We start from the raw sequence: 22,391 nt of genomic DNA, 5'->3' as shown, positions 1-22,391 counted from the left end.
TCAACAAAAACTTCTTTGTATATATTATATGGCAAAGCCTTTTTATTTTTAATTAATTAAAACCAGTGATTTTTTTTTAACATATATTATCCGTTCGGTGAAGAATTATAACTCAATAAAATACAAGGTGGTAAATGCTAGATTTATTCCATATTGTCAGTTTTCATATATACATGTATGTTACATACACATAAATACATGTACATATGCACATGTATACATGTAATTTGTATATATATAAATACATATACATATACATGTGCATATGGAATATGTATATATTTTTAGGAGAAAAAGTAGATTTATATCTTAAAGAATTATTTATTTTTAGAACTCTTTAATAGTTATATTAATCATGTTTCTATTTCTCATAGGTTGCTATAAAAATAATAGATAAAACTAAATTAAATGAAGAAAACTTAGCAAAAATCTTTCGTGAAGTTCATATAATGAAGAGGTTACGGCATCCACATATCATAAGACTGTATCAAGTGATGGAAACGGAAAAAATGATATATTTAGTCACAGAATATGCTCCTGGGGGTGAAATATTTGATCATCTTGTTCGAAATGGTAGAATGGCAGAACCAGAAGCACGACGAATTTTTCGTCAAATTGTACTTGCAGTTCGTTATCTACATCAACAGAGAGTGGTTCATCGAGATCTTAAGGTTTAGCTGTATATTACATTAAAATTTAATGTTTTGATTCTAATTATGTTGATACTTTATTGCATTGTTGTAAATATGCATATAATTATACGTTTTCTTAATATTCTTAGGCTGAAAACTTATTACTTGATGCAGACAATAACATAAAACTTGCTGATTTTGGATTTAGTAATGAATATACACCTGGTGTTCCACTTAGTACATGGTGTGGCTCGCCACCATATGCTGCACCTGAGATTTTTGAAGGAAAGCATTATGATGGCCCAAGAGCTGATGTATGGGTATGTTATTATAATAATCATATTTTTATAAAAATCAAATATTTTCATTTTAGAAAACGTCTAGTAAATTTAATTTTATATAAAATTTAATACATATACAATATATGATATTTTGAAATGTTTTAGAGCCTTGGTGTTGTCTTGTATGTATTAGTTTGTGGTGCTCTACCATTTGATGGACCTACAATGCAATTATTACGATCTGTAGTTATCTCAGGAAAATTCAGAATACCATTTTTTATGTCTGCAGGTATGTGCGCGCATATTCTATGCACATGCATGATGTACGCTCGTGCGCGCGTAAATACATAAAATGCTGTGTGTTCATTCGAAATGGCTCTAATCTGTTGACAATCTCCTACAGTAGGCATTGTGTGATGCTGGATAGTGAAAATACACAGTCAAGCATCACGTATTGCCTGTCTCTGTTGAAAATTTCCAGGCGGACTCCCATAGAAATCCATAGGAATTTAAATGAATTCATATAGGATAATAAAAATTCATATAGAACATAATATGTGGAAATCTATATAGCAATCCGCATGGTTTGTGAAAATTTATATTATATATTTTTATATATTATTAACCCTTTGCACTCGAGGGCTCCGGAGCGGAGCCATTAAAAATTTGTCTTCAAACTCGNTATATATATATATATATATATATATATATATATATATAACTAAAATATATATTTACATAATTTTATGTATAACAGTATTTTTCTTTATTTATAGTAAATCATATTAATTGCTATGATTTAAAGAAAAATGAAACCAAAATATAATAATAAATCTTATAATTTAAATTGATACGTGAAATACATTTTTAAAACCAACATTTAATAAACATAAATATCATTAAATTTTGTATTAGTTGTTAGTTTAATGATAAAAATAATAACAGAATTTAAAATTTGTATCAATATATATCTAGTTTGTGTCAATTTGTATCAATATATATTTGTATCAATTTGTATCAATATATATCTAGTTTGCATTTACATTTCTTTTACTTTCATTATACTTTTGTAGACATATTTGCATTTCTTTTAACTCATTATACTTTTGTAGATGCTATTTTAATTGTGGGACTTTTGCACTTATTAATGTTTCACAAGCAATATATTTTTTGCCTTTTGACGTTATCAATAGAATAAGACAAAATAAAGCCATACAGTGTCTTTGTGTTTTCCTCCCAATGTATTTCAAAATTATTCATGTTAACTGACTACTTCATCACTAAACGATAAATATATAATAATTACTTTAACATCGACGTGTGAAAAGATTCAGAGGAAATATGAACATATGATAGTTTTTTACTTATTTTTTATACGCAGATTTTTGCGTACAGGATTATAGCTACAGGATTATAGGATGCCTCGAGCTGCCTGTGAATTAGAATATCGATAAAAAGATTTCTTATTTATTTTATCATTTTCAATAGAAAAGATCAGTTTATGCTATTTTTATCCGGAAAATACTGATTTTTACCACTGACATGAACTTTATCTAAAAAAATTAAAATTTTGCCAACCCTGTTGCTAGGAGATTGTTAACAAATTCGATCCATGTTGAATGAGACTTTGTCTGCAGAGTTCATTCTACTGTGTGTTGTGTACTAATTTGCTGATATTTAATCATAACCTAATATAAATATTTTGGTATCAATTAATTCCTTAATAACACTCGCAAAATATGCAGAATAGTACAGGACTTTCTGGTTTAATTCGACGTGAGTACATATGTTATGTCGTTAATTATCAGACCTTTGATTATATAACTATAGATTGCCAGTTGGTCTTTTTACAACATAAGGCCTTAGGTATTTACGACAAGTGCAGAGCGAATAAGATCAAGGTTTAAAAGAATAATAATCTCATCTACAACTGTTATATTCTATAATCTATTCTTGCTGTATTTCTACTGTCCAATAATCATAGGAGCAGAGTAAAAACAAACCATCGGCTGACTCTTGAATCGCTCTTGCGGTTGCTGAACAGTAGGAGTAAACGTAAGACAGAGTAAGAGCAGACGATGGGATATAACATTTACAGATGAGAATATATATTATTCTTCCGGATCCTAATCTCATTCGCTCTGCACTCGTTATCTATTGTGTTCCAAAATTCACTGACAGCGCTGAAAGTCTATAGTTCATGTTATGAACTAGTATACATAACATATATAGTAGACATGTTATGTATGCTATAAATTTTCAACATTGGCAGTGAATATTGGAACATAGCTATCATAAGCACCCCTTATGTCCACAATACTAGATCTTGGATAGAATTTTTGGCTGGATATAAAAGTCATTAGAAATTATTGGAAATTCTTAATATCTTTCAATTATTTACCAACATAAATACTACTAAAGGTGCTTACAAGAATGAATGCAGAGCAAGTGAGATTCAAAAGAATAATATATATTCCCATCTATAATTGTCTATGGCTGCTATTCATAATCGGATCTTATATATATCATTTTAAGTTTTCAGATATTTCATTTTCAGATACTTTACGGCCAAATTCATTGGCTATGAAACGTCTGAAGATGAACTTAAGATGATCTTAAATATAAAGTCTGACTATGAATATCAGCCTATAAGGTTATACGGTTATGAAGTAGTAGGTTATTAAGTAGCAAGAGCACAACAGGAGCAGACCATGAAATAGTTATAGATGAAAGTATATACTATTTTTTCGGATCTTGATTTCATTCGCTCTGCACTCGTTATCGTAAGCATCCTAAGGCTGATATCCATAGTCGAATTTTATATTTAAGATCGTCTTAAATTTATTTTGAAATGTTTCGTAGCCAATGAAATGAGCCATGCAGCATCTGAAGATAAACATAAGACTGTCTTATATATAACGTCCGACTATGAATACAGGTCTAAATTCGAGATCTATCATCGTGGATACGAGGCTTAATGAATATGAAAAGTGCCCTCATCGTCCAAGTAACAATTTTCCGAACTTAAATGACATATTGTGAACTCATTTATAAGGAATAATTCACACCTTAACAAAAAAGCAGAAACCAATCAGAACTCGCACTGATAGTAAGCTAGATAAAATAGTAGATAAAGCAGAAACTGTCGACTACCAACGCGAGTTCCGATTGGCTGCTTTTTTGTTAAGGTGTGAATTTTCCCTAATAGTAAATGTATAGGTTGCATTCGGGAAGATACTATTAGCGTCATAAACGCAAATACTAATACTGTCCGTGGGACCGATAGCGCAAAAGCGATAGCGAGCTCCACGAACGGCATTAGCGTAGCGTTAGCATTTGGTTTGTTCTTTTTAGTTGTACTGCTAAACTAGTGCGATAAATTAGAATGAGACAAAATATATTTTATAAATTTATTGTTACAGTTCAGCAGTGTAGCTAAAAAAAATAGACCAATTACCGCATTGTACTGTCGTTTTATATCTTCTATTCTTCTTCGAGTTAAGTTAAACTTTTCTTTAGATTAGGTAAAATATCACAGTTTAAATTCGTTCAGTTTCAATATACCGAAGCTTTATTTTCACGCAATTATCCATTACGTACAGGAATAATAGTAAAATAATGTATACGATGTACTCGTATTGTACGACATTTATATGCAGGAAGTATGACATACAATGTTCTACAGTTCTGAGTGTTCACAGAGCTTGCAAACGCTAACGCTACCATTACACTACCTCGGAAGGAATAGCGTTTGTAGCGCGTTGTAGTGGTAGTGATGACATACACACTACCACTAGTAACGTCACAATTGTGTTTGTTAGTACTATATTCTAGTTCCACGAAACAGCCTTTTGCGCTAAATAGCGCTAATTGCGTCTCCCCGAACGCACCTATAATATTTGAAATTGTTTGTGCCTTTTATCGTAGAATTATTATAGATATATGTTTAAAAAAAATTACTTTTGTCTTTGATAATTGTAAAGAAAAAGGGTTTTTTTACTGATTTGAAACTTTGAAATAGTCCATATTTTGATTCATAAAATACTCATATGAAAGTAAAAAATCGCCGCTCTCAAATAGGACAAAAGTTATAAAGTTGTAAATATTTTGCGGTCCGCGGCCCACCCGAAGACACTTGACTAATGTGTTCGAACTTCTCGAAAGCATAATACGAAAGTATCCGCGCTTATTTGGTTGATTTTCTTTTTATACAAATGTTGATATCTAAAAAACTATTGAACCTAACGTATTCAAAAAACTTTTATCATGAAGTTAATTTTTTTCTATATTGTCAAACACCATAAAAGTTAACTTTTCTGTGTGAGCTTTACTTTCTGAGATCACCAAAATTATGGTTTATTTTGAGCTGGAAAAAAAGTCAAACATAGATATAATCGATTTTTTAAGCGCATAAATTATATAAAGAGGATTAATAAAAGAACAGAAAACATACTTCTCTTCTCGTTTACATGTGCTTGCAAACATTATTTTTTCTCCGCGGATATAAATTAATATTCTCATCGTCTGATGATTCTGACGAGATTCGTCTCACTACACGTCGATGAAATATCGGTAATACATCATCTATGATCATATAATATGAAACAAAATAATACAAAATACGGCATAATACGAAACCAACCAGAAGATAAATAAACAAATACAATTAGAGAATACGTGTACGATTGATAAATAATAAACCAATGACTAATTATAATAGGCGTATTTACCTTCTAAATCTTGAATTTCTTTTTCTGAAGAAAAATCTGACTGTGATAACATTTTTTGCTTTTCCTCAGCTCACAATAGCGTTTACACTGCTAAGATCAGTTGATCGACTAGAGTCGAAAGACTAGCTCCGAAAGAACAAACCTAACACTTGGAGCGATCATCACTTGTTTTGACATAGCTACGAATCGCTATTCATCTGTTTCGCATGTTGCCAATTGCTTAAAACCGCATATGTTTCGATTTATCGATAAAACCAATATTGTCAGATCGCGACGGAACAGTGTCGTCGACGGATTGCAACGTCGAAACACATATGACGACACCATGCCGTCGATGGACCGCTATGTCGAAACGAGCGCGACGGTATCATGCCGTCGACGGACCGCAAAGTGTTAAAGAATAACAATTTTGGAGTTATGAAATCTATCATGCATCTATTTCAACTATTTTTTTATTACAATCCAACGCCCATGTATTTATTCAAGTAAAGGATACTCAGGAGGACGATATGTATAATCCCATATAGTCCCAGACGTTCCAGAGATGTTTAATATCTCTGAGACATTTCTCTGAGACATGTCTTTTGAACATTGATGCTATATAGGATATATGAAGATGTACAGATGATCATTGAGAAGAGGCTGGCTTTATGGCTTCTGCCCACAGGACGCGGCAGCGCTTATGCCTCTCCTCACTGTTTAACCTAATCTAAACAAACTTCGTAAGTAAAAGTTGTGATTTTATATAAATTCGAAATTACACAGAGAAATAATTTTCTACCCGATGAAGAGATAAGATAGAGTAGCATTGGATACAACTTTTACTCGTGAAGAGAGGGTAGGTTTGGGTTAGATTAGATTAAACAGCGGGGAAGGATGAAATCTCCCTCCCCCCAGACCTGTACATCTTCATATACGAGGGTGGATCAAATATAAACGAGCCTTTTGCAAAAAACCATATATTTTTCAAAATCAATTCTAATTAACATTTTTCTTATTTTTCTACATAGTCCCCCATCTTATCTATACACTTCCTCCAACGGTCTGGTAATTTTTTAATCCCGGTATCATAAACAGTTCGCGGACGTGTATCAAACCAATTGCACACGAACTGCTGCACCTCCTCGTTCGTTGTGAAGCGCTGTCCACCAAAGGCTTCCTTGAATGGTCCAAACATATGGATTGTCGCATGATGACAAGTCTGGGCTGTAGGGTGGATATTCTAGGACAGCCCAGTGCATATTGGCCAATTTTTGGCAATTTCTGCATTCAGCAACTTTGGAACCCAATGAGCCGACACTTTTCGAAATCCCAACTCATTGCGAATGATTGATTGCACACTTCTATAGCTGATCTGAAGTTCCTGGGAAATTTCAAGAAGAGTTAAGTGCCGATCGGCTTCGATGAGTTCTCGAACAGCTTCGATGTTCTGCGCTGTGATGCTGGTGCGGGGACGGCGCGGATGGGCAGTGTTTTTAACACGCTCCCGTCCTTTCTTAAATTCGTTACACCACTGCTTCACCCGAGCTCATAAAAGGGTTCTTTCCCCAAACAGTGGGAATAAACGGCGCCGAATTTCAGCAGCATTTACATTTTCGTTGACGAGATACTTAATAATAACACGTTGTGCAACTGCGGGGTCTTTCTCGCTCATCGTGATTGCTGCTGAGAATAAGAAGCACGTGGCGCGCCAACGTCATTACTGCCTTCCACATGATCCCTCTCCACTGTCCAAAACGTTGCAGACCCCTCACACTGCCGACGGGCGCGCAATTTAAAGAGGCTCGTTTATATTTGATCCACCCTCGTATTATACATGTCACCGTCCTGAATATTCTTTATTTGAATAAATACGTGGATGTTAGATTGTGATAAAAAAATAGTTGCATATAAATGCACGACAGTGACATCCTAATCCCATTGTCAACCTTTAATATCTTATAACTTTTCATATTATCATATTTGAGAGTGACTTTTACTTATCCGCGTTTTATGCAGCAAAATATACAATATTACAAAGTTCTAGCAGTTCCGAATCGGTAAGGAGACGCCTTTCTTTCACAATTATTCTGTCTTTATTGTTAATTAATTTTTTTAACGCATATTTTTTATCTACTGAAAGTGGTTCTGTAATCTGTTAAAAGTGGATAAAACAGCAACGTATGACCACTGAAATATAAATATACTGGAAAAAGTACAGCCGTATAACGCCTATGGACAGCAAATGTGAGACAGAAGAAGTTTAAGGCTATTTATCTTTTACATATCTAAATACTTGTATTTTTTCTAAAGAGAACGACATATATGTATACAACCATAGCCATTATATCTAGGCTTTGCCTTTATTTAAGGAGTAGCGGTCAAGATGCACATAAAAAAGGATGCACTCTGTTTTGTGTCTTCTTCGTTTTCTCTTGCTCGCATGTCTATACATATGTTTATGGCTGGTATTTATAGTTAGATCTTATATTTAAGACCATTTTAAGTTCATCTTCAGATGTTTTGTAGCCAATGAAATGAGCAGTATAGCGTCTGAAGATAAACTTAAGACGGTCATAGGTACAGGATATTCAGCGTAACGGTCTGCACGATTTTTGGAATGTTTCCGATAGTTAAAAAAAAATGATTGCAATGGATGAATATTTATCGGTTTCATACAAGCTACCATTTGCAATGAAAAAAAAATTGAAAAAAAATTATTTTCATAAAAAGTCGAGGTCAGTGAAAACTTGAATTTCTTAAATGACATGCAATTTTTTTTAAATAATATTGTAAAGGACTTTAACACGTTGACTGCCGGGCCGAAAAAGTGCTACACACATTCAAGTAGTATTTACTTAACACATTAGCTGCCAGTCACGTGAGGATGTGTTGATAATTAGTGCCCCGCCGAACGTGTGACTGGCTACTGATACATCACCCCATACCCCGCGCTGGCGCGTGATTGGCTCTGTAGCGTTGACGCCATATTACGCGCTGGCACGGGATCGGCAGCGAAAGTGTTAAGACGCACTATCGAAAATGTTATTTTTATTGATATTTAATATCAAATTTGCAGCATTTTTAATATCAATTTTCAGCATTATTTTAATGTTTTATTGCTGTTATTGAAACAATGATTTAATTAATATCTATTTCGGAAGAAGACTGGAAGAATATTTATAATCACTTATGATGATAGATTTTACAATGCGGACATATTTACAATGTGAAAGTTGTTCCAAGACAGCTTTCAGTATTTATATTTACATTTTTTAGTCAGAACTTATTTAACATTTCTAGTTAGTAACAATTATGTAAAAAACTGTTATATAAAGTACTGTTATATAAAATAATGCTGCAAATTTGATATTAAATATTGATACAAGTAACATCCCCGATAGTGCGTTGAATTCGTCTTATAGTCCTTTACAATATTATGAAGAGAAAATTCTATATTATTAAAACAATTCAAAGTGATCTTGGTTTTTTTGGATTTTTTTTTCATTTTTTGCAAGTTGTAGCTTGTATGAGACAGATGAATATTCACTTTTCAACTCTTTTTTTTTAATATTTCGGAAGCATTCCAAAAATCGTGTGGGCCGTTACTGACCGTTACTGACTATACTGAACATCTATAAGATCCAACTATAAATATCGGTCAATGCGCGAACGAAAGAGAACGCAAGAAACACAAAACATAGAGTGCATTCTTTTCTACATGCACCTCGACTCCTATTCCTCAACATTTGGTCGAGATATGTTCATGCATATGATAAAGAAATGATACCTTGAAGTTGGCTTTTCTGTTAGCTTCACTTTTTCAGGCTCTTTTTCCTATATAGATATATTTCAGTGTGTATAGTATATTCAATCGTTTTTTTTCTCTTTTACCATCGGAACTTTATTTTATGTTTCGATTTTACACTATTTAGGTGAGAGGACTCATTTGAGCTTCTGCATAAAGATTGTCAGAACTATTTGTAACAGATTCGTAAATGCGAAATTTGTAGTCAGAAATCATCGCACAAGGATTGACCTAAACGTATGTCGCATCCATCGCACCGCCTCTCACAAGGAAATGCCGCGAACTGCTAACCCTACTGTTGAATGTGCCAATGCATTCGAAAGTGGAGGTCGAGGATATAAACCGTGTTAAGTGTTTTGGATGTACGGCTTCGTTTTTTTAAAAAAATTGCATCTAAAAATGTGTATTTTTCAACTGTAAGGTAAGTACAATGGATAACTAAAATCAGCATAAAGTGTGGTCAAGTGCAAAATATTGAATAAATCTGCACAATAAATCATTATTTATTTGCAAAGAAAAAAATTTAATTGCACAAAGTAATTTGAAGAAAAAAAAATGGTTACAACACGATCTTGAACCCAGCTTGCATGAATGGCAAAATTATGAGCGCACGCTTAACCCGCTCGGCCACGCTTCATGCTGAATTTTAGTCTATTATACCTACCTTACAGCTGGAAAATACATACTTTTAGATGCAATTTTCTTAAAAACGAAGGCTCATACATCCAAAACTTTTAACACGGTTTATACTCTCGACCTCTTCTTTCGAATGCACAATGGAGCATTCAAAAGTAGAGTTAGCAGTCCGCGGTATCTTTTTGTCGCATATATTGAATCAGATCTGTTTTACAATACTGCATGTTGGAGTCGGATGTTGGAACGCAGTCGGTGGTCCAATGAAGAAAATTTGTTTTCGAAAAATAAATTTTTTTATTTGATCATCGGTTGCGTTCCAACAACGACATGTAACGTATTGTAGAACAGGCCTGAAAGGCAATGCGACATACGTTTAAGTAATTTAGGCCTGTTCTACAATATGCCATATATCGGAGACGGATATCGAAACGCGGGCTATGGTCCAATGAGAGAATTAATTTTTCGAGAACGAGTTTCCTCATTGTCGGCTGCGTTTCGAAATCCGATTCCGACATACGGCGTATTGTAGAACAGGCCTTATGCGTTGATTCCTGACTACGACTGGAATCTCCGATGGAAAAATCCCGTTATTTTTTTATACAGTTTGGAACGCAATTAAATATTTCACTGAGAAAGTTTATTTCTTAAGGATTTTTTTGAAACAAATTCTTAAACTCATTGAACCATTCAACATCGGCGTCCTGAACTATATAAAAATATAGTAGACAACTTTTCAGTCGGCAATTGTATGTTTACAATTCTGCCAGAAACATTTTTGTGCGGAGGCCATTTCATGTTCATTACATAGCAAAGCATTTAGTCTGTTCTTTGAACTGAACTAGCTGCACTAGTTCAAGAAATTTACGCACATTGAAGCGTGAGAATTTTGTATATGTGCGTTATACACTTCAATGTGTATGTAAATTTAATTACAGTAGCTAGTTTAGTTAAAAAGAATAGACTAATTATAATAATAGGAAAAGGATAACTGGCAGTTTATGGTTAAAAAGTGTCAGACATTCTATATATGCGTGTATATAGATGTTCCGAAAAAGGAAAGATGTTGAAGGATATGAGATGACAGTATTGTTATAACATTAAAATGCTCTTTTCAAGGTTATGTCAACGACAATCTTGATTTTTAAAATGAAATCATGCGGTCTTTTTAACATAACTGGAAAAACACAGATTATTTAGCCAATTATTATTATACGAAAAATCTTAGTTTGTATAATTAACTCTAATCGTGTATACATCTTTTTAGCATCTTAATTAAGCATACTGAAGTCATTTATACCCTCATTTATTTATAGTTTGTAAAAGTGCTATTAAAAATCTGTGGAAAATTATGAATATACTTTGAAGTCTATAGAATAAAATCATGTAAAAGAGTAATCGCAATGTTCTCTCATTTAAATATTTTATTTGATTGAAAATATAAAGAGAAACGCAATGAAAACATGAGTCGTTCATAATGACTCCAGTGTGCACGATTAGAGTTAAATAGGTATCAAATTAAATTTTCTACCAGATTAAAAACCTATTTCTCTCTTCTTCGTCTTTTTTAAGGGTTTTTAAGATTCGACTCTTTTGGGCAGCTTTATTGGTTTTATGACATCATAGGTGAGAAATTACATGAACTAAATTTTTTGCGTTTATACAGTTATATTTTTTAGTTTTCCCTGAAAAACATAATAGTTCTGTAATCCTAAAATTTATAAAATTTATAAAATTTATAAAATATACGATAAACTGAGATGTTGGTCCGATATGTCACGTAGAATGATTTCTGAATTAACAGATCATTCTTCAGCCACATTCAGACGGCCGTAACTAACAAATATAGTTATATTAACGCAAAAGAACTTCTGCGACTATATATCAAAATACACTGTCGGTGCTGAAAATTTACAGTTCATGTTACATATAGATTTTAGCACTGGCAGTGAATTTTGGAACATAGCCTGCATGTCATTTCTCACCTATGAGGTCATAAAATTAATCTGGCCGCCCGAGAGAGCTGAGCCTTAATATTTTGATACCTTCTTTAAGGAGACCATTGAACACGCGAAAAAATTGATGAGATAAATCATTTATCATAAGTTACTTAACAAATATAAATAAATTTATGTTTTAATAGCAGTGATGCACTGGTGAGGGAAGCCCTTTGTCCCTTCAATACTAACACATGCATAACATATCCGTGTAGCCAAGCGAAGCTCTGTGAAATTCAGGTGGCTTCGGAAAGTGAAGTGAGCGAGCCGGCCGAACGATATTTAAGGCGCGAAAAAGCGAGCTTCTTTCACACGGTTCAGTACAGCTGGCGACAGCGATTGTACTTTGGACATTTAAAACGAGTCGACAATAGTACCTCACGACGTGGAAACCTATTACCAAAATTGTAATTGTAGTTGTAGTAATTATAGTATATAATATTACTTATTAAATATAATTATATGATTATTATACTATAGAGGAAAAAAAGAGCACGGAAACAGACATACGTAAAACGATATACCCATGTATTTCAGGTGTTCATGCTCGCGAACGGCATCGCGTAAAGAATGACAATGACAGAATTTCTCCGCGCAGAAGGACGATCATTAAATATCCAAAGTACAATCGTTGTCGCTAGCTGTATTAAACTGTGTGAAGGAAGTTCACTTTTTCGCGCCTTAAATATCGCTCGGTCGGCTCGGCTTATTTTACTTTCCGAAGCCATCTAAATTTCGCAGAGCTTCGCTTGGCTACACGGATATGTTATGTATGTGTTAGTGTCAGAGGGACGAAGGACGTTCCTCGCCAGTGCATCACTGTTAAGTAATAGTTTTTATATGGCTTTAAGAAAAAAACGAAATATTTAAAGTTACAAAAAACTTATTTATTATTATTGCGTGCGTGCGTGCGTGCGTGAAGATACTAATTTTCTCATACTGATGTATTACAATACATCTGCAAAATACAATAATATTCAGAGAATAAAATATATAAATGTATGTTGTAACAAATATAAACATATTATGTAAACGTGTTCATAAATTGTGAATATTAAATTATGCGCTGAGAATAATGTTCAATTATATGATTACATGATAACGCACGCGTTGAATTTTTTTATTATCTTCTTTTAATTTAAATATATGCACTAATTTTTGCGATTGACTTTTATTGGTCTTATCTCTCTTTTTTTGATAATGTTATTCTTTCTATATTTCTTTATGTTTGGTGATGATTTTTCTTCAATATTTTTATGCGCAAAATAACTCGACGAATCGATTTATGTTATAATGGCTCTAAGATTTCAATTAAATGTGAAGTTGACATCGAAATAATTTTGAAAGAAAAATTTCAGTGTCATAATAATATTACCATTTTATATTTTCTTTGAAATTTTAAAACTTCGAAATTTTAATACTTTTTCCTTAACGCCTAATGTTTATAAGTTATTGAGGTATATTATTTTACAAAAACATAGAAAGACCAGTAAGAGTTAAGCGCGGTCGTTGGTATCAATATATTTATTAAATTTTCTATAATATATTTGGCAATATAAATGCCCGCGCTGTTTTGGGGATTATTAATATTAATAAATGGGATATAAAGTTGGTTTAACATAGGAAGTAGGTTTCTCGTATTTGAAAAGTCTGATAAATAAGTCGGCGCATATGTTTATACTGTTAAACATATTATTTTTCCATAAAATAAAATATAAAAAAATAATGTATTCGATTTAACACTTATAGGCATTTGTGTTGCAAGGAATAGTTGAATCCTTGGTGGCTGAATTGGTTTAAACTCGGCAAGCGATGCACTTTCCAACCGATTTTCGACAGGTTCTGTCTTGTGTTGTTTCCCTTAACGCTTCGCATGTAGCCTATGAGCCGCTCGAATCTCAGGAGCGTGAGCGTTATCGCATATCGTATTATAGGATCCGCAGAAGGAAGAAAAATCAGAACTCGTAAATCTTTTTTTTTTAATGCTATATTTTTTATTAAAACTTTTATTTTAATCGTGAATATTTATTTTCAACAATTTTCCACATCATTTATAAGGTACTATTGGTAACGTATATTTTTAAAGTAGTATTCCCGGTAGGTTTAATCCAGTAATAACTGAAAAGACTAACTGATTGGACAGAAACAGAATGTTCTTTGTGCATATATATTTTATGCTTCTGTTTATTCTTCTTCTATCTAGTTAGTTTCCTCAATTATTAATGAACTAGACTTACTGGAAATATCACATAAAAAAATGCGTCAGTAATAGTATTTCACGAGTGACGTGCAAAACTGTTGAAAACGAATTCACGGTTGAAATAAAAATGTAATAAGAAATATAGCATCTTTAAAAAGAAATCTACAGGTCTTCTGATTTTTTTCCTTTCTATAGGCCCTATAGTACAATATGCGATAATCACGCTCCTAGGGTGTGCACAGGACGTTGAAGCAAACAACACGAGACGGAGCCTTTTAAAGATCGGCTGAAAAATATATCGCTTGCCGAGTTCTGAATTATCTCCTAACGTGACAAGCCCGCTATATGGTGGGCAACACTTACTTGGCTTAATGTGGCAAGCTCGCTATATGGCAGGTGAGAAAATGTGGTTCGCTGTATGGCAATGAGAAAAATATGTATAAGTCATACAATATTAACCGCTACTGATATCTTGAGGTTTTTGAGGTCGCTGATTACGAATTTGAACTCAAAATTTGTAATTAGCGATCTACTAAGTGTATAACTAAGTTTCCGCCGTTTTTCATTAAAATTATTTTATTAATGCAAAAGAAACTGTTCAGTTGTTTTTTCGGATAGCATACGGATGCCGCGGCAAAAGAATGGTCTTGTCTTTCGACGCGATAAAATCGTTTACCTATTTCCTAACATCTGTTTCATTTCGGGAATTATAAGGTCCGCCACCCAAGTTCGGACAAAATGAACAATTTATCTAAACAAAATTCTATTCGTTAAAATGTAAAAATTACAAAAAACTTTGTACATCACTAGTGGTCTCCTTTTAGAGTAAAATTAGTCTATATAACCCCCTTTTGTTTCGATGATTGCTTCGATTTTCGTCCTGAAGTGCTGGCACGCTCTGTGCAACGCGTCCTTGTTTATATTGGCGAATGCCGCCTCGATAGCGGCCTGGAGAGAAGTCATGTTGGGATCTCTCAACTTATTGGTCACTCGTTCAATGACGCTCTACACGTAGTAGTCTAACGGATTCAAATCTGGACTGTTCGGAGGCCAGAATTCCTTGTACCAAAACATGTCCACATTATCCGACAGCCAGTTTTGAACTAAGTGACTTATGTGCGCCAGCGCGCTGTCTTGCTGGAAAACGTACGGCCTCCCGTCGGCCACGGTATCTATCCACGGCTTCGCAGCCCTCGTCAAAATGCGTAAATAAATTTCTTTTGTGACGGTTTTTTTCTTTTGAAAGAAATGTGTCGACATGACGTGACCCTGATTGAAGACGACACCTAGGATGTAAACAGAGGCCGGAAACTTCGTCCTAGCTATTATATAATATTTAGCCGCTGCATCATACAGTCGATCTCGGATACTCGAAGAATCGAATAATTTCGGTCCACGAACGCCCAGCGCGGCCTTCTATTATCGCCGTTCTTCGGTTATATTTCGTACTCGATCTTATCTGCTCGGACATTTTGAGATTATGCACGCTTACTATAAACATCTGTCTTACCCGAATGTCAATAATGACCTACCGGCGAAGTCAAATGAGGCGGGAAATTCAAATTTAAATTTGTCCGGATTTTGGTGGCGAACCCTGTATATTACATAGGCTGTGCTGCATTGATCGGAACAAGTAATAATCAGACGGCACGATATCTGAAGAGTATGCCGGGTGGGGAAAGGTCATGTTGGGATGTTCTCCATTCTAGATCATACAATGTTTGACTTCATGTGCAACATGAGGCTGCGCGTCGTGGAGCAGAATGACTTTACGTCGTTTTGAAGTACATGCCGACACGTTCTTTCTGCCACAACATTGTTGCCATACGTTTCACAAATAATTTTGATTGCTTCAGCTGCGGTTTTACCACGATGAAAATATTGAAGCATGCAATGGCGAAGATATACCGTTTCAACGTTCACGTTCCATTGAACTGAAACTATACTTAACTGTGAAGTAGCCAACTGTCATAGTGTTGTTAAAATGTATGTTAGCCAACTTTACTAAACAAAACAAACACTGGTTTCGAAAGTCTCAATATGCCGTTGTCAATACCATTTAAAGTAAGCGGCGGGAACTTAGTTATATACCTAATAAAAAACTTGTAAATAATAAGTTTGCAATATTTTGATAGATTTTAATTTTTTGACAGCCATATTAGATCCACTACTTTGAATGTGGATATTTTTAACCTCAAATTCAGCGAACGAAAGAACTTTTAAATACCGGGTTTTGTGACAATCATATAGGTTTTACATTTTTAGTCGCCTTATTGAATCGGCCATTTTGAATTTTGATCTCAAATTTATATTCAGCAACCTGGAAACATCCTAAATACCTAGTGTCTTTAGAATCACGTCACTTTTGTGCCATCAAAGGCACAAATAGTGAAATTCTACGTTCCTCGTAAGGGGTTAAGATATTCCGTCCGGCCAGTGAGAAGGTCCAAGTTCGATTTCTGACTGGGGCAATATTTTTCGCAATATGTAAGAGAATCAATTAATACTCAATTAATAGTTCGCCGGTATTTGGATATTATTAATAATTGGAATATAGGGTAGCGGTTCAAAGTGAAAGATAGTTTTCTCCTTACGTTTAAAAAGTCTAGGAAATAAATCGATGAATGTGTTTACACTGTCAAACATTATCCTCCTATAAAAATTTAATAAATGTTCGTACCAACAATTACACTTGGCCCTTACTAGTTTTTCTGTTTTCGATTTTTTATCTTGAGAGCTTGATTCAATTTAATTTATATTATTTTAATTGGAATGCACACACACACACACACATACGCGCGCGCGCGTATGGAAGCACATACAGGGTAATTCATAAATGCATGTCAATATTTCAAGGAGTACGTGTACACACTGAACGCGAACATGGCATGATAGCGCACTGTTCTACTATACTAAAGGTCCCGGGTCCGATTCTCAGCAGAGACAGAAGGAAATCTTCATGCGCTCATAGCTCCTCTTCGGTGGTCTGGCAAACCATCAAGAGTATTCATGCCACGGAAACCTCTCTCCAAAGATTTACCGTTTGGAACCGGTGTTCAAACTATAGTATAGTAAACTATAGTCCCGTATGTATGTGTATAATTTGCGTGCGCGCCACATGCATACATGAGAGAAGTTGGTCTAGGCGTCATTGCTAATGATGAAATGTACACACACTAAAATAAGTAGAGGACTTTATATGTTCTACATATCTTAGTTTTCGTATATCTACACATCAGAGTTATGTTATCATCGAGTCATCGAGGATGATTAAAGAAAATATTCGAAATGTCCGCCTCATACGCCAACACACGCTACTGCACGTTTTGACTTTATCTAATGTTTATAAACAATATCTATTGATATGAATCAGGCATCTCAATCCATTAAATTTGTATAATATTTTTGAAACTGTTTAAAATCTATTGTGTATTTAACGCAAATGAACAATGTGCACGATCTACGAGAAAAGGATATAAAATGGATTTGAGATTATTCGTAGAATACCTGATATTTTCGAGCGAGTACGAATCTCAATCCTAAGCGTGTGTTGACGTACGAAGCGGATACTTCGAACATTTTCTTTAATCATCCATAACTCAGAAACTAATGTAAGTAGGATGTATGTAAACATATGACGTTTTTTTTTACTTATTTTATTACATTTACCTCATGAAATATTGACATTTATGAATTACCTCGTATATATACACATATATATATATATATATATATATATATATACATAACTTTTTGATACGACAAATATTTTTAAAGTTTTTGGGTTGCAATATATATATATATATATATATATACAAAATGAAAATGTTTCTATTAAAAGTTATAAACATTTAAACTTTAAAATAGTGTGCATTCAAGCTAATGATAAAACCATAAATTAAATAAAAGATTTAATAGCTTTTTCCGTTTCTCTACTTTATTAAATGTTCGAACTGTTGATTATTCACTTTAAACACTTCTAATTCTGTTTACAAAATTTTGTCTAACTTTAAACAACATTTCTAGGTCACGCTAGCGCAAGCTTCACATATTCTTCTTTTTAAGTCTTTTTTTCATCGTAGGTAGTTGAGACATGATTTTCTCTTTGATATATCTGCATAAAAAATAGTTCAAAGGTGTAAAATCAGATGAAAGAGGGGGCCACTGAATAGAATCTGCCCGACTTATCCATCACCAAATATTTCGTTTAAAAGAGTATGTGTACGAGCTTTGGAAAAATGAGGAGATGCACCATCTTGTTGAAACCACATTTCTCTTTTCATATTAAATGATCATTTTTTAGAAATAGAGGAAGATGATTGCTCAATAGATCACAATAGAATTCATTGTTAACAGTACCATCAAAAAAATATAGTCCAATTACAAAATCGCCAATTTCTACACCATACATTTAGTGACTACTGATTATAGAGTCCATTTAGTGATTAGTAATTATAGAGTCAACGATACTGGAAAAGAACTGTGCGCATCCAATGAGGATTTTTGTTTGACTAATAGTGCGTATTATATCTATTAAGACGCCCAGTGCTGGTAAATTGCGCTTCATCAGAAAAAAAAATATTTTGCAAAAATGAATTATTTATCATGGTATCACGTTATCCACTCGCAAAATATTAAATGACACTCATAGTCAACTTCTAAAAGTTCTTGAGTCAAAATTAAATGATATGAATGAAAATTTGGTTTTTTTTTTCAAAATTTGTTGTATTGAAGATCGTGTGCCAGATATGTTTGCTAATTTGCGTTGAGTGTCATGTGAATTTATTTCAGTTGTTGCGAGAATATTGACACTGTTATAAAATTAAACACTAGGTTTATTTTTGTCTTTTAATTGTACATACAATTAGCTGACCATGCACGTAAACGCTTTTCCAGACGACCAAATGCCATGTGCGATTTTGTTATACCATAATGTTCAAAAAATAGTTATGCTGCACGTCGAGAATTTTTCTCACATTTTCCCAGAATTAGCAGAATTAACATATCAACTTTCACGTCAAATCGAGTTATGCTTTTCGAAATTGATAGCATGAAAGCCAGCTTAGAACTGATTGAACGAATGTTTATCTCCGAGTGTTACGTGTACTATGTACACTATGTGTGTTTATGTCTTATCTCGAACTCTAGGTCTTACAACAAAAACAAATATTTCTGGAAAAATTACTACTGAATGTGAGAAGAGAAATTTTTAAATGTTTATAACTTTTGATAGAAACATTTTTCAAAGAAATGTTCCAGATAAAGTTTACTTGTTTTTTTCCCGTAAAATCTAAATATGTAACATTTTATAGGAGGTTTCATTTGAAATTACGAAGTTATCCCTCGCGTCCCTTCAAGAGGGAGCGGGGGAAAATTTTGGTTTACATAGTTAGAAAGATCCCTCGAATATATGAAACTTTCTCATGAACAATTTTTTCATACGACTTTTTGATACGAAAAATATTTTTAGGGTTTTTGGGTTGTAACACTACGTGGGCCACCTTGCACACACATATGTACATACGGTAGCGATCAAAAGTTTTGGGCCAATTTTTTTGCGGTATTCAGAAAATAATGACTATAGAATACAGAGTAGCTAATTGTCATAAAAACATTTAAATTTAACAATGAATCATACAATTTAAAATAAAAGAACATATATATTTATTTAATTATTCTCGAAGTTCGTTAATTTGCATGTTCAAAAGTATCAATTCAAGTTATAACTAAGTATTCTCAGGATGTATTCGTTTATATTGAAAGTGTTGTATTTAAATTCTTATATTAGTTCGTAACAAGTCATTTAGCAAAAATTATGTCACCACAAAGCGATATAGCTACGCTAAGTTGTCTTGAAGTTTTTAAGAGAAGGCAGGACGTCGCGAAAAATTTTACTTACTATCAATAGATAAAATAACGATGAACAATATCATCAATAAATTTGAGGCTATATAAAGTGTAGCTGATCCACGAAGTGGACCCTGGAAAACAACTGTGGGTTAATAAATTAATAAGAAATCTCGAGTTGACATTCGAAAGACTGCTGGCATGATTGCGCAGGAATTATGACATGACAGGAACTTTACTAATGTAAGTCGTATCATAATATCCAAACATTTGAGGAATGCTGAGCTTTTTGATTCGTGTGAAGAAACCTGTCATTAGTAACAAGAATCTGAAAGCCTGATTGCGACTTGCCAAGAATCATCGACACTGGATTGTGCAGAACTGAAAAAAAAAATTGTTCTTGTATGAATTAAAGTTTAGAATATTTGGAAGTGACGGAAAATAGTATGTTCGACGTCCTGCGTGGTGCCATATACGATTCCAAATACCAAATGTTAACAATGGTGAACATGGTGGGAGTTGAGTCACGGTCTTTTCTTTTGAAGGAAGGGCCTGTTAATAGAAATTGAAAATGTGATAAGTCGCTTTATGTATAAGGACATATTGAAAAAGCAAGTACTTCTTTACGCCAAGGATAATATGCTTCATGGATAGATCTTTCAACATAATAGAAATCTAACACACAGTTTAAACATTATATTATAATATTCGTCTGTCAAAAAAGTGCGAGTTTTTGAATGGCCTGCTCAGTCTCCGGATTTAAATCCTATTGAACATCTTTAGAATAAACTTGGTCGCCAAGTAACCAACAAGAAACATTCCAATAAACGGGATTTATTCAAAGCCTTAAGTGAAAAATGGGAAAAGATTCCTCCAGACTCAATTACCTGCTTAATCGAGTCAATGTCACGTCGTTGCGCAGCAATCATTATTTCTAAGGGCACAGCTAGTAAATATTAAATATTATGTTTTTTTTAGCGATCCAGTTGACTTTTGCAATTTGAAACAACTTGAAATTCCTGGCTCGATACTTATGATCATACATCTTTTGTTTTTTGTTAAATAAAGAAACTATCATATCTATTATCATTCACAACGCTTATTCATAATAAAATGTTTTTTTAAGTTTATTATTTTTCTTGTCAATTTTCCCTAAATCCAAATTACGTAAAAAATCTGTTTGGCCCGAAACTTTTGATAACTATTGTGTATATGTATACATATGTATATATATACGAGTACATATATGCGCACGCACGCACGCACGCGCGCACACACACAGAGAGAGAGAGAGAGAGAGAGAGAGAGAGAGAGAGAGAAAGAGGATTTTAATATAAAAACTAATATAAAAAAACGAAAAAAATATAAAAAAAAACAAAATGTTTATAAAAACGAAATGAGGTGTAAAATCTTATCGCTACACCTCCTCTTCCTCGTGGCACACGTTGTGATTCACATCACCAGCAAATGTACGAAAGTTAACTACGTTTATACGTTTGGAAAAGGTTTATTATAATTTTACTTGACTTAACAAACAATATTATGAAAGTATAATTTTAGTCCTCAAATCTATGTAAAAGAAAAAATTGTCCATGCGTATTAAACAGATAACAGTGCATCGGGAATTAAAAATTCTTTAATTTTTACATGAAATTTAGATGTCCTTGATGTCGAAAACATAAATTAATGACCTTTTAAGTTAAATAATACATTTTTAGTCAAGAAGTAAGGTGAGTTCTTTTTGTCGTAAGGCGTGCGCCTTTTGGCCAGTTCTGAGACACGGATGCGCTTTATAACACACGTCAAATACCAGTCAAATGATTAATAAATTGGTAATAAGTTGTAGTAATAAAATTTTATGAATTTTTAAACATTCTTTTTTTGTAAAAAGAGCGAGATCATTTTAATTTTTTTAAATGAAACTATATATTTTTTTATCTATATTATTATCCATATTAGCCACATTATTTTTTATCATATCTATTTTTGGTATTATAAAAAATACTAAAGCAAATTTAATAAAACTCATAATGTTATTTTTATTGATATTTAACAGTGAAAAACATGGAAAACTCGTGTTTCAGTTTGTTTTAATAGTGATAGGATAGACAAAATGATACAATAATGTTTGTAACGTGTTTTTTCACTGTTAAAGATCAATAAACATAACAGTATGAGATTATATTATTGCATTTATTTTAATCTTTCTTGCAACATTATGGATAAAAAAATGTGATTTATTTTTACATTTAAAAAGATCAAACTGACTTTGATCTTTTTACGA

The 22,391-nt window shown here is 33.2% G+C and overlaps 1 protein-coding gene across 1 annotated transcript in view; it reads left to right on the top strand.

Moving 5' to 3' along the window:
- The window catches only part of LOC106746444 (serine/threonine-protein kinase SIK3 homolog), a 65,524-nt gene that overhangs the window by 1,392 nt on the left and 41,741 nt on the right, over window positions 1-22,391 (top strand). The window contains exons 2-4 of the mRNA XM_014623052.1: window positions 375-671; window positions 782-952; window positions 1,079-1,202. Coding sequence (XP_014478538.1) covers window positions 375-671; window positions 782-952; window positions 1,079-1,202 — 592 coding nt within the window. The remainder of the gene's footprint in view (window positions 1-374; window positions 672-781; window positions 953-1,078; window positions 1,203-22,391) is intronic.

Source organism: Dinoponera quadriceps, unplaced genomic scaffold, assembly GCF_001313825.1.
Source record: "Dinoponera quadriceps isolate SergipeBrazil2010 unplaced genomic scaffold, ASM131382v1 scaffold210, whole genome shotgun sequence".
In the NCBI taxonomy this organism is placed as follows: domain Eukaryota; kingdom Metazoa; phylum Arthropoda; class Insecta; order Hymenoptera; family Formicidae; genus Dinoponera; species Dinoponera quadriceps.
This window is presented reverse-complemented; position numbering and strand designations above follow the sequence as displayed.